General features: G+C 43.6%; 1 protein-coding gene across 2 annotated transcripts; it reads right to left on the bottom strand.

Moving 5' to 3' along the window:
- Nucleotides 1-602: 602 nt before the first annotated feature.
- Nucleotides 603-12776, bottom strand: ntmt2 (N-terminal Xaa-Pro-Lys N-methyltransferase). Of its 2 annotated transcripts, none has more exons than XM_042708854.1 (4): nucleotides 12602-12776; nucleotides 6547-6722; nucleotides 2125-2377; nucleotides 603-951 (listed from the first exon to the last, which is right to left on the bottom strand). In XM_042708854.1, exons 1-4 carry the CDS (start codon nucleotides 12774-12776, stop codon nucleotides 695-697), a joined length of 861 nt encoding a protein of 286 aa, XP_042564788.1. In that variant the 3' UTR covers nucleotides 603-694. The 2 variants fall into 2 exon arrangements, with proteins under 2 accessions (XP_042564788.1, XP_012695096.2); XM_012839642.2 differs by lacking the exon at nucleotides 12602-12776 and adding an exon at nucleotides 9847-10197.
- Between the last annotated feature and the right edge of the window lie 1138 nt (nucleotides 12777-13914).

Genomic DNA, 13914 nt, shown 5'->3' with positions numbered 1-13914 from the left:
GCAGATGTTACTGAGTGCACAAGAGAGTTTTCAGCGGTAGTACTGTCACAATTTTCTAAAGTGGTGCAACGCACAGCAAAAAGCACACATTTTATCTACAACTAAATCAACATCAATCAAACAATCACTTCACCTCTTACATTCAAAGTAAAAAAAAAAGCATACTTAATATTCAGATACGCAATTAGAAGGTTATTTACATTGATAAGGTTATTTACCTAATTTCAATCACAACCTAGTCAGGACTAGTCAGCAATGTTGAACAGGGCTGAAGCTAACAGATGTTGAATGCTAACATATGTTCAAATACTACTACTATCAAACCCTTGTGTTTCTGCTCACTGACCTCACGGATCAGCACAAAGTGCACATAGGGTGTATGGGGAAGCTATCATCTCCTTTATAGCAGTTATGCTGACCTCAATCAGATTATTGTGAGACTTGATGATGAAACCTCACAGAGAGCCCATGAATAAGGTGAGGGAGGATGAGAGCCATGACTACCATGCCACTATTTGACCCATGGTCAAAGCTTTTTGTCTCTGTGTTCCATCAGTCTGTCATGAAGATACACCCCCCCCCCCCCCCCAACACCCCTTGACCGAAGATGGACTTAATTTCAGATATACATCCCTGTGAATAAAAAAAATCATGAAAAAATGTCTCTGGTTAAGATTGTCCCTTCTGGGGTGCGTCATCGCATGGCGATCATCCAAATGGGCACCATGACCTCAGGGAAGCCCTCCTGCTTCTGCACGTCCAGAACCTTCAGGCCGGCCTTCCCTATGATGAACTTCATGACGTCCAGGTGGCGCTGGAGGCTGCTGTCCGTCGGGTCCAGCTTGCAGCCCTGCCGCGCCATGTTGTCCTTGATGATGATCACACCGTTGGGCCGCAGGCTGGTCTGGCAACGTTTTAGAAACTCCATCAGGTCTTTATCAGTCAGGTGACCTACCGGAATCATGAAGGGGAAGGAGAAGAGACCTGAATACATTTAGGAGACTTTGTAGATACATTGGAAAAATATCTAGTTCTACTAATGGTGTGTAATGTGTGGCTGCTGTGAAAAATATCCCTATATATTCCTACACACTTGAATGTATAACTGGATATACAAAATAATTTTCTCTACGTGTTGATTCCAAGCATTTTCGCTTTGGTGCCGCTGTATCCTGACTCCCATTGCAAAACATGCCATAGCATCAACAACTACAATCTGCAAAGTCTGGCTTAAAAGGTGTTTATGGACTGTTTGGGGACATAAATGATCTTGAACATTAAGACCACTACTTTTGATATTTGACCAGGAAGGGAGGGGTCAGTGGGTGCAAGAATCGAAGATTATATGTCATCTAGTCAGGAAGAAGACACATGTTGAAATCAATCTAAGAGTTATGTCTAGATAGAATTTTCCCTGAAGAAATGAATACACACCATCCTCTCTCTCTCTCTCTCTCTCTCTCTCTCTCTCTCTCTCACACACACACACACACACACACACACACACACACACACACACACACACACACACACACACACAGACACACACACACACACACACAAACACACACACTATCTCTCTCACGCACTTTGTCTCTCATCCATCTCTCATTTCTATCTCTACCTCACACACACAGAGAGAGAGAGAGAGAGAGAGAGAGAGACACACACCACCGCACTCTTGGTCCATCTGCTATAATTTTTTACCCCATGTGGAGTGTTGAAGAGATCACATGCTTTCTCTGGGTTCACACTTACACACACACTATAGGGGGCTGTAATTCTGCACTGCTACAAAAGAGCTTCAAACCTGCAGTCACCAATATAGAACCATTTGCAAGTATAAACATCCCTGGACTAAATTAAGACTTGTAGATGGGCAGAAAGCATAATCATATACACACACAGTCACTCACAGGCATACTGTACACACACACACACACACACACACACACACACACACACACACACACACACACACAGAGACATTCTGAAATATTTCCTCATAGATTCACTTCAAGCACATTCAAATTAATACAATACACTTGTCTGATATATACTCTTCAAAAAACACACAGAGAGAAACACAGAGTGAGAGAGGGAAACACACTCAGGTGAACTCACAGGCGACCCACTGTATCCAGACGACGTCGTATCTTATGGGGGGGAGTATGAGGTCCTTGAGGTTGTAGCAGTAGTAAGACTCCACCCGGTCGGCGTAATCGCCCAGGTACTCCTCATGTGCGTGCAGCAAGAACTCCTCCGTCATGTCTGCCATCTCCATGGTTTCGAAGATGGGGAAGAAAACTCCCTTAGACACACGGCCGATGCCACACCCACAGTCCAGAGCGCGTTTTGTGCTAGCCTTACCGGGACCCTGAAGAAACACACACACACACAGACACAAATGAAAGAGTTCAACCAGTGCCTGCTTCTTGTTGAAAGCACACACAGCGACACACACACTGTCAGCCATCATACCTATCATACCTTCACTTCACTTTGTCACCACCAATGAGTTTAAGGACTTGCTAAAATGCTCCCATGACACCCAGCCCACAGGTACATCATCTGTTCCTTCATTCACTGTCCTCACTGCGCAGGATACAAACAGCCTTCCTCTCGAGTGCACTATAGCCTGAGGGAATTGTATGAGTTATTGATGGGGGGGGGGGTGCAAGGACATTCCTCTGCAGAAAAACATCTCATCATATCACAGCCATTTTATAACCCACTTGAAAAGCCACTTTTCACTTTAGCTGAAAGCATTACCTTCTTCAGAGGTTGTATGCATACTGCAGCAATTGGACATAACTTCAAAATAAATTGCCCTTTTCAGGAGATATTTGGATTGATACGACGATGTCACTGAGGGGCAGATGTACGTCAGTGCTTGTTTTAGGCGTCATTTTGGTGCAATTTGTGCCTCAAATCATGGCATGGTATGTCCAAACAGACCACACTTGGCTAAAACTGCATTCTGCCCGCCGCATGAGCGCAGAATGAGAAGTTGTGTTTTCTCTGACATGCATTTACCGGTACATTCATGGTAGGGGTGTGGGAAAAGGGGGAGTTTGGGGCAAAATGATGGGAGGAGATGCGCAAGGAGAGACGTACTCTGTGGTATGTATGAAAACTGCAGGGAAAAGCCTTGTCTGTTTTGAGGTGAACTTTTTCTGCCTACACTTGAAAAGCAGGTGTATTTCAGATTGCATGATTTTTGCGTACCTAGGGGGAAAATACCATCAATTGGTATCGCTCATTTGTACCATTTTGAAAACAACCTTTACTCTTGTTCGCATATTTATGCCTCGTTTTCTGTTCCTCGAAGTACATGCCTGCTACACTGTTGATTTTGTTTGTTATATATCTTCTAGTATTAAATTATGTTTTGAGTGGTGTAGAATTACTACACTATATCTCTCAGTTTGATGACACATTGTTAGAATGCATATCTATTTCCTGAAGAAGTTTCGTTTCCTTTTCTGTCGGTCGGTTCAATGATTAATTTATCCATTTCTCTTGCTCTAAATATGTTAAATAGACTCTTGTACCCATCTTGTAGCGGTCAGTGCCTTTCATTTAACATGAAATGCCTTTTCTGTAACCCTTTATGAGTAGACAGACCACAAAGACTTGAAGAAATGTTGAACAGTTGAAAGAAAAAAAATGTGTGTTTGCCTTGTCGAGCCTTTGCTCTTTCAGTACAAGAAGCTTGTTGCTCTTGTGTCAGGCACAGTCGGGACTTTCAGCTGCCTGTGGAAACTCAAGGAATATCTACGGGGAGCGAGTAGACAGTGAAGGATGAATTGAGCCTACAAGGACCCCGAGGACAGGGCCAGATGGTTATTATTAATAGTGTGGTTAGCGTTAACATTTAGCCGACTCTATCAGAGTTACACTGCTGGCCCATGTTTCAACCTATGGCTTTGACATTGGCTCTGCCATCCTCTGCCACCAGTCGAGCTGTGGGGGGATTAAAAGGGATTTCCAAATCATTAGCCGTGTTCATCTGACATTTCCGTGAGATACCGGTAATCCAGCCCCCACTTAGCTGCAAATTGTTCTATTGAGAAGTCAATCAGAGATGATGTCATAGGAGGCTGTGTGCTAAAGGCAGGCCTATGTTCAGCTGCTCTTTAAAGTGATCTGTTTGGCAGATACTTTTATCTAAAGTGACTTAAAGCACATGTGTGTGGTGTACATTTGATCAGCTCTGTGTTCCTTGGAAATCATCCCCATTCCCCTGGTATTATTAGCACCTTGCGTCACTAGTCGAGTTACAGGAACACTTGCTCTTTGTGGCCTTTTGAGAATTTAACAGAACCATAGTACAAGATGAGTTACATCCATGTCAGCTGAGAGTTTCTACCTGATGCCAGACTGATGGGAGATACAACCAGCTACACCCAGATTCTGTTATGCATTAACAAGGACGAGGGGAAGGTAATTGGAGCATTTTTTGGAGTCCTCAAAAGGTGCACAAGTAACACAGCCAACGTCCATCACAGTTTAAATTGCTTGAAAGAGAGCCTGACCGTAAACCTTCTGAAGCCTTCTAAAGTCCGTCTAACGAATTGTCGTACTTATGAAGCAATAAGTAATGTGACCAAAACAAATATCCTATATAGATTCCCTTCCCATTTTAAACAGTGTTACCATGGTTTCATTAGAGTGCTCAAAGCACACCTATTTATGGCAGGTGTAAATTCCACAGAAATTCAGCTGTCGGGTCTTGTCACATCTTATGCATGTAAAGGGAAGGAGACAAGTGAAGAGAAGATGTAACTCTATCCTTTTGGGACAAATGTGTACAATATGTCCCCTCTGTTGGAGCCATGAAAGAACATTGAGAACAGAGGGCGCCTCTCTCCCATACCATGTGGACTTAGAGCTGTATCACACTGCAAACACATACACACACACACACTCACACAAACGCACACCAGCCCCCTCCACACACACACACACACACACACCACTCACACTACACACACATACACACACACACACACACATACACACACACACACACACACACACACACACACACACACACAAACATACATGTTTGCATGAACACACACTTCCAGACGTGTTAGCACGCACACACAGGGCACAGTAGGTTGTTAACAGAGCAGGCTTTGCAGTGGGGTAATCTCCTGAGAGCATTTCCGTCTCTGAGCTTCCCGTCTTCCTCTCTCTCCTAGCGTTCCCAAATCCAGAGAGATCAACGGGCGCGGGATCACTATGCACACACAGGACTATGAATAGCAGCGGCCCTACTGAGCTCACACACACATACCGGTGTAAATTATCCTGATGGTCACACACTGACACACACATGTGCATGCACACACACACACACTCACACACATACACACACACCAATATAGAAGCATACATACAGTATGTGAGCGCATACATGTCCAGAGTAGACACATACATATGCAAACACGCAAGGCTTCATACAGAGAGTTAAAAACACATGGATATAAATAAGTACCCTATACTATGTGCTTCAACTCTGATGGAAGTCAAATCCACACAGGCACACACATGCAGGCACACTCATTGACCTCTTTATCTCTAGCTAGGTGCTCTCTATGATATGAGTGAACCAACACACTGTGTAAACCATCCGCCTTGAGTCGAAGGAATAAATATTCACTCACTTTTTCAAACATACACACACACACACACACACACACACACACACACACACACACACACACACACACACACACACACACACACACACACACACACACACACACACACACACACACAAACACACACACACATAGACACATAGACACAAAGACAAGCAAACACAACATTAGCAGACGCCTTGAAATAATTTATTGTATAGCCTGCCATAGGAGAGACTTACAAACATACACATAGGAACAGACATATACAACAGGGAATGATTCATTTTTTTGTCAGAGGAAGCAAAACCTGCGTAGGGAGCCAGGCTCAGATTAGATTAGATTAGATTCAACTTTATTGTCATTGCACAGAGTACAAGTACTGAGACAACGAAATGCAGTTTAGCATCTAACCACAAGTGCAAAAAAGCAGTTATTAATGTCTACATTAGAGCTTTCTCACACAGTGCACATAGATAAGAGCTGAGACAGATATGCACACACACACACACACACACACACACACACACACACACGCACACACACACACACTTATGACACAAACACACAGACAAAAAGACACATACAGACACTCAGTGTGCATCTGAAGATAAGCAAACACACCATCAACAGACATGCAAAAGAGCAACACACACTGCACAACACAGCGATGTGTCTCCACAGCATCATCTTCATGGAGGTGACAGTGATATTACTCATGCTGCATTCCGGAGAGAAAACTCACACACAAACACACACACTCTCACACACACACACGTACAGAGTCACACACAGCATCATCATCCTCAATCGTGACAGGGACATTACTCATGCCGAACTCGTGGCGCCGTCCACCAACCGAGTCCCAGCGGCCCAGCTGCCCTGTTGGACGTACCCCGACAAACTTCTTCAGGAACTGGCGCGAACCCTCCAGGTCCACCTCGGAGAGCTCCACGAAATCTCCCATCATGCCCTCCTCTGACGGGGTGACGTCCTCGTAGAACTTCTGGGCCCTGTGGTAGAACTGCTTTTCTCCGTTGATATACTCACAGGTCACTGCGTGCAGCTTCCCTGTGTGGGAACAAACACACACACAAATACACACATGAGCGTGTGTGTGGGAAAGAATGCACGAGTAGCCTGTAACGTCTCTGTGATTAATATGAAAGTTACACGGAGAAAACACACTCTGGGCCAGTGGAACTTCAGACCAATAATATTACTCAAAATGGAGACGATGAAAGAGGTCAACATAGTACAAGATCACTGTTATCATAAAACCAACACAAGATATAAACACAGTGATTAGGCTCATATTTCTTTTTCATATCAGAAGTCTTACATAAGGTCAAAAGAGTTTGCTTGCAATCATCAGATGCAATAGTTCAAAGTGTTGTTTGGAGTTGATTTGAAGTCTGTCTGGGTACAGAGAGTTATTGCATGAAAAAAAGTGAGTTGCCTCAGTGAAAATGTACAAGTGTGGGCCTGTTTTTCTTCTTGCTCAGTGTTTTAACCAGAGCTTCCAAAAACGCTTGGCCACTGAGTGACATTAATTACAAAGCATAGACATACTGTACATAAAGGCACACACACACCGACACACATACACACGCACACACACACATGCACACACACACACACACACCGACACACATACACACAAACGCACACACACACACACACAGACACACACACACACACACACACACACACACACACCAACACACATACACACACACGCACACACACACACACATTCCTGCTGACATATAGTCTGCTGCAGTGCTGCTGGTTGCGCTGGATTATTCCTGGCCATCTGGTGGATGTGAGCAGATAATTCAATTACCTTACGTCTATAAATAATCTGCCAAATCAGAGAAGTACCTCAGTGAGATAGTGTGTGTGTGTGTGTGTGTGTGTGGTGTGTCTGTCTCCTTCATTCATGTCTCTCCTCATTCAGCAATCAGCTCAGTGAGACTGGTCACAGGTCACTATCTATTTCTCCCCAGTTCCACATTCCTCTTACAAGGACCACACTGACAAATAATTTCGTTGTTGTTGTTCCTGTTTGGGGATTGACAAACACTATGACAAGCTTGAGGTCACGTTACTGGATTTTCATGAGGATTACCATATAAAGTTCATTTAATTTTGGTCCTGTTCGTAACCAACTCAACCCTTTGAAACAGACAAGCATCAACACTTCTTGGCCGGCAGTAGTTTGATGCTGTGAGGGAGGTGATAGGCCCTTGCCGGCCAAAATCAGGCTGTCCCCAGATTAATGGTATGTGCTCCTGCCCCATTGCAACCTCACCACTGAACTCCATACAGTCTCCTGCCAGCTGGAACTTCTTCAGAGAGAGCTGTACACACTCAAACACCAGGGCCACAACACCATATACCTAGCTCACAGCCAATGGGGAAAGAGTTAATGTGACAATATCAGCAAACCACATGCACACGCTCTGAGACAGTCGAACGTGTTGGAGGAGTTGTCAGTGGGTCAGCTTGCTGTAAGAGACCTTCAAAAAGCGAAGGGTAAGCAGGGGGTTGGCAGAGTGGCTGTACATCTGATACAAAAAGTCACACCCTCATGGTCCGCAAAGTTGGTCATTTGACTTCACGGAGAGGCCTTCTGAGGAGGGCTAAGAATAACAGCGCGAGGCAGGATTTGATCAGGGAGATGAGAGCGATATGAGGCTTCACCGATGACAGACATCTACAGCCATTTGGTTGGCCATCTGTTTCCTCAAGCCTTAAGGTAGCTATTTTCTTCAGAATGTGAGGCTTGAGGAGTCAATTTGAAATGTTGGTTCGAATTGTTTGCCGTAACAAACATTAAACTGTATCTCCTTTAAGACGTCATGCTCCGTTGAGCTGGTTATTGCTTCTTTTAAATCTGTCCAAAGCAATGTTTTAAGGGTGTAGTTTTAACAGCGCTCCTGAATTTGCCACCAATGTATCTCATCTGCCTTATCAGGGCTCATCTAATTTCACCACTTGTCTCTATGATCCTGCTTTAAAAATATATCAAATTAAATTTGGTTCAGGCTAACAAGACCCACTTCCAGCTGGTTTGTAGGATCTAGGTCAAAAGAGCAGAAATCTAAATAGAGAGACTGGAAAGAGGTCAAGCTTGTCACTTTCTGAAGTCTCTAGAATGCCACTACGCTTTGGTCTTCAAGAAACCAAATATCTTTTACACTAAAACTTATTTTTCCCAATCCCAAATCCAGATATGAATGTTGGAGAGAGCTGTAGTAATTTCAAATATGGACTGATTCAACAGCTGTACAAACAAACACATACAAGCAAGATCTTTATATCGCTATTTTTTATTATATCCACTGTATGTTTATGAGGTCCGTTTACGAGATATTTGAGTTTGAAATACTACTACTACTCATCATTCTGGATTCTGACAAGTGACATCAACGCCCAAGTAATTTATGTTGCAGGATAGTAGCAGCGTCACCCTGTATCTCAAGACACCAAACATGACCTGACCTCTTCATCATAAGCAACAAAAATCTGCCCATTATAATTTGTACAGAGAGCATTTCAGTGTTGTGTGTCAGGAGACTAAACTCTATGCTAATCAGCCTAATCAGCAATGTTTTGTTGAGACTCCAGCTTTGTGAACCCCACATTAGAGCAGCTCCGATTAAAGATAGCCAGTAGCCAGTGTTTAATTGTATAAAGTCTGCATTAATCCCCTGAGTTCCCTCCTTAATGAAATATGGACGTGTAATTACACATGCTCAAACCGAGATGCAACATAGTACACTTGAGGCAGTGTGTGTCATGTACTGCTCCCTGCCTACAGTCCTGACTGGCAGCAGAGTGAAGCTGATTATTTGGGTCAGGTGCTACGTGCTATGCATATGTATGTTTAGATTCTCAACAGCCATGCGTTGAGGAGGTCATGAGCATGTACAAAGACCTGTCATGTTTAGTTGTAAAACAAACAACAACAAAAACTAACTAGTAGAGTCAAACTACAACAAAAATCTTCTGGGACAAACTGTCAGTCCCATAATCTTACACACACACACACTAACTTACACCCCTAACAACTTGCACCCCTAAAAATTAACCCATAACATGTCAGCCATTTCCAATCTGTTGTTCAGTGTGCTGTACTGGTTTTGAGAGCAGGTGTTAGAGGACCTTCACAGGGATCTCCTGAGCTTACCCAGAGGCATCTGTTCATACAGGAACTGGGAGCTGGCGAAGAACTCCTTTATGATGGAGTCGTGGAACTTGAAGGACATGCTGGTGCGGCATTCATCGTACACTGACTTGACCCATTCCTCATGGGAGGGCTGGAGCGTCCCGCTGAAGTCCACAACGCTCGGCATGTTCACGTAAAGCTGGCCCGCCGGTCCTGGAGTGTGTCTGCTGAGGACTAGGAAAGTGTCCGAGAGTTTTGGTATGTGTATGTCTATTAAGCGCCCAAAGCCTTTGCAGAGACCCTGGTAGACACTTGCTGCGACTGAAGGTTCTGCCAATGGGGCTGTAAGTGATCAGCACTAAGATCCCTTCACTGACTGCTACGCCTTACGGATCACTTACGCCTCCTGAGAAATAGAAGGGGAGAGGAGAGAGCAAGGGGGTGTGGGGAGCGGAGCCTATCTGTTTCAAAAAGATGCCTTCTGAATCTGGCTCCACATACCTCTCACAGACCTCTTTGCTTTTGGCCCATACGTACCAACATGCAACCAGCAGAAAATACCAGTGCTGGCATGTCACTGAAAGACCATTAAAGAAGTGGCTATAGTTAGCAACAACCACAAATGATTGTGTACTGTACATACTCCACCTGTCCATATTTATGGCTCAAAGGAAGGTCTTCAACATCGCATACTGGTGCTCCCACACTGCTACATGTATGGATTAGGTCAAATATCTAGCCACATGTGAAGAGATTAACATGTTATTTTGACAGACACATTGTGACAAGGGCCACAATGCAATCAAATGAGTAGCACATTGGCACTGATGACTATGTGGTGGTGGTGTTACCAGTAGGTATCCAAGAATGTGCAGAGAAAGCTCTGGAACCGCAAAGACGACACCCTAGTAGTTTGCTACACCAGTTGTAGCGACAGCAACTGAATGATCATTGGCAAGGTAAGGCTTGGCACCTTGTACACCAGCTGTCTCAAAAGCTGCTCTTGCCAACTAGGGGACAAATGCTCAAGTACCTGCCAGAAAGCCAAGATGCTGTGAATATGAAAAAACTCTGGACCTAGAATTCTGAATCTCTGGAAGCGCATTTCCTTCTGAATGTGAAGCGCATTGTGTTACCTCTTGGTATGAAATGCGCCATATACATAAAGTTTGATTTGATTTGATAAAGCACTCAAGGTGCTGCAGGGAAAAGTAGAGATTGCAGCAGGCTTTGTAAGGCTGCCACATGCAACATGCTATTAGACTAGAGGACCTCTAAGTCACCTCTCGGTAATACTTATCATTTATCACTTATCACTAGTATGAGGGTAGTCAATAGCCCCAGGTGTTTTACTGGATCAAAGCAAGTTGTGAACATCTTTTGAATGATACTCTGAGGAGATATTACAGTCAACTAGTTGCTAGTGTGCGGACCACGGCCATTGTTTTGAATCCTGCAGACTTGGGAAATCAGAACGTGGAATATAATAGTTCAAATTTAGTTTATATCTAAATGTGTAATGAGCTATGCAAGTGTATTGAGATTTGTACATACATTTGTAGACAAGTCTGTAAAGGATATTAATGGCTGAAAAGTCTCAGTATTTTGCTCCAAGACCTCAGTTACAACTCAAGTGGGCCTCTCAATTGGCTGTCGTTTTACACGTGATTTTTGCTACGATTCTTCTGTGACAGCTCTGCAGATGCGAGTGGATATTTATCGGTCAAAGTGCACCCACTGAACCTTTGTCACATCAGATCATAAATATTTATGGACCAACCGCCAATTTAGGCAGACACCCAGTGACCACATAACCTTTAACCCCACACCCACCACCAGTAACATACACCATCTACATATCCTGCTCACTTAAAATACCACAGCTCACCTTATTTCATCAATGTCCATACATAGACAAAGTTAAAACCATTCAAATTCCAACTTCCAGTGGTGATATTCTGTGTGCTATTCTGATGCTGTAGTCACATATAAGCTAATTTTGTTCAGACATTGGTCACCATTGCTTTTCTAAGTACAACAGTGAATAAAGAGTATAGGGAGTGTGAGGAGACAAGGCAGAGATGACTGAAAGACATTGTACTCTGACTAGAGAGTTTAAATATAGGTTCAAAGAACCTCTGATGGGATTCAATACATTCTGTCAAACATATTTAGGGAAACATTGTAAACCACTTCACACCTTTACACACACAGAAACACCAATGAACATACACATAAACAGCACTTACCCAAGATAGGGTGTAGGGTGGGGGTTGCCACACCTGTTCATGTTCTCTCTTCTTATTTCTAACTGGGTAAACCTGTGCCCTCAATACATTAATTAAATGAACCAATTCTGCCACATCCACACCTGAATGGTTGACACTATGAAACAATAACCCTTATGTTTTAATTGAATTTTAGTACAGAGATTGAATTGAATTTCAGTACAGAGATGTAGGGGGTTAATTAAGGGGTGGGGAACACGCACAGCAACACACAAGCCAACATTCTTAGAGAGTGTTCCCAAATCAGAGCCCCTTTAATTATACATTTAACATATGAAATTATGTTACATTGATACATGATACATTTTAAGGATGTGTTTCTAAGAGATGCTTATCTGGCACAGGCATTAGATTAGGCCGTACATCGCCACTATAAAACCTTGTAAAAAATATCTCATTACACCTTCAACTGAAGTGTGGCTACCCTTCATGCCACAGGTTAGGTGAACAGGTCTGGGAACAGTGCAGTGGCAATCTCCAGCGCTTACCCAGGGGGATCTGCTCCAGCAAGTGCAGGTAGCTGCTGAAGAACTCCTCGCGGAGGGCGTCGTGCAAGTGGAAGGACATACTGTGGAGGCACATGTCGTCATCTGTCTTGGCCCAGTGGTCGTGAAAAGCCTGGTGCGTTCCACTGTACTCCGTAATGCTTGTCGTGTCTGACATGTTCGCTCGCTGCTCACCCACTGACCAAGGAGTGTGTGACACTGCTTGTGTTGCTGTGGTTTTATTGGTGTTAAGCCTCTGGCCATGAAGCTGTAAGTGATCAGCACTGAGTTCCTCCTGCAAGGAAACAGCTGAAAAACCACTATGGCTTCACAGATCACCTGGTTGTCTTCCAGAAAGAGATAGACAAGGAGAGAGAGGGAAAGAATAAGAAGGTGGAAGGAGCAGAGTTGGAGCAGGGCTTATCTGTTTCGGAAGACAGCTCCTGAATCTGGCCGAACAGCCCCAGCAAATTGACCTCTTGGTTTTCGTTCCACATGCCAGCCATACGTCCCTGTCAAGCTTCTGACAGTCTATTAATGTAACCGCTATTTTTAGCCACTTTGGCTCATGTTTGTTTACATAACCCCTCTGCCTCTGTCCGCACCTGTGATTCAAAGGAGGGTATAGGCGCTTCGAAATTACATGTTGTGCCACCGACTATCTACATGTAAGGTTTTGGTCAAACACATAGTCAAGCTGAAGGAGAGCAACCTGGTTATTTTCAGCCATATGGATGTATCTCAAAGGCCTACAGTTTCCTCATGGCCCATGTGGGCTGTGCGGGTGAAATGACATCAGAGTTTGTCCACTGTGTGACACAGTGTTTTGGACAGTTCCTTGTGTACCTCAAAAAATCTCTTGGTGGACACATCATGTCGCTCAATAATAAAAGCAATACAATATCAAGACCTAAGAGCAAACATACAGAGGATCAGTGATCACAGAAAGAATTACATGATTTTAAAGCTTACATTTTTTATAGCATACCAATTTATTGTGCACCACCTGTTACAGTACAAAAACAAGTACAAAAGTTCATGAAAGTAGAAAAGAGGAGGGGTGTCTTGCATTGACATCCCAAGCATTTACATGTAACTGATTTACAGACACTGTTGCAGATGAGAGGTGAAAGCCCTAAAAACATGGTAACAAAAACTCTGATATATCTTATTTTAAGCCTCATCATCATAATGAAATACATCTTGGCATTTGAGGGTGCGTATCATGAGGATTTGTTTTGTATGAGACATTTTCATGATGTCTGTATTCTGTACTATACCTGTATGTATATATATTTTTAAAACTCTGAATAAAA

This window comes from Clupea harengus, chromosome 10 (assembly GCF_900700415.2).
Source record: "Clupea harengus chromosome 10, Ch_v2.0.2, whole genome shotgun sequence".
Lineage (NCBI taxonomy): Eukaryota > Metazoa > Chordata > Actinopteri > Clupeiformes > Clupeidae > Clupea > Clupea harengus.
Note: the sequence above shows the minus strand (reverse complement) of the source record. Positions and strands in the feature narration are given on the sequence as shown.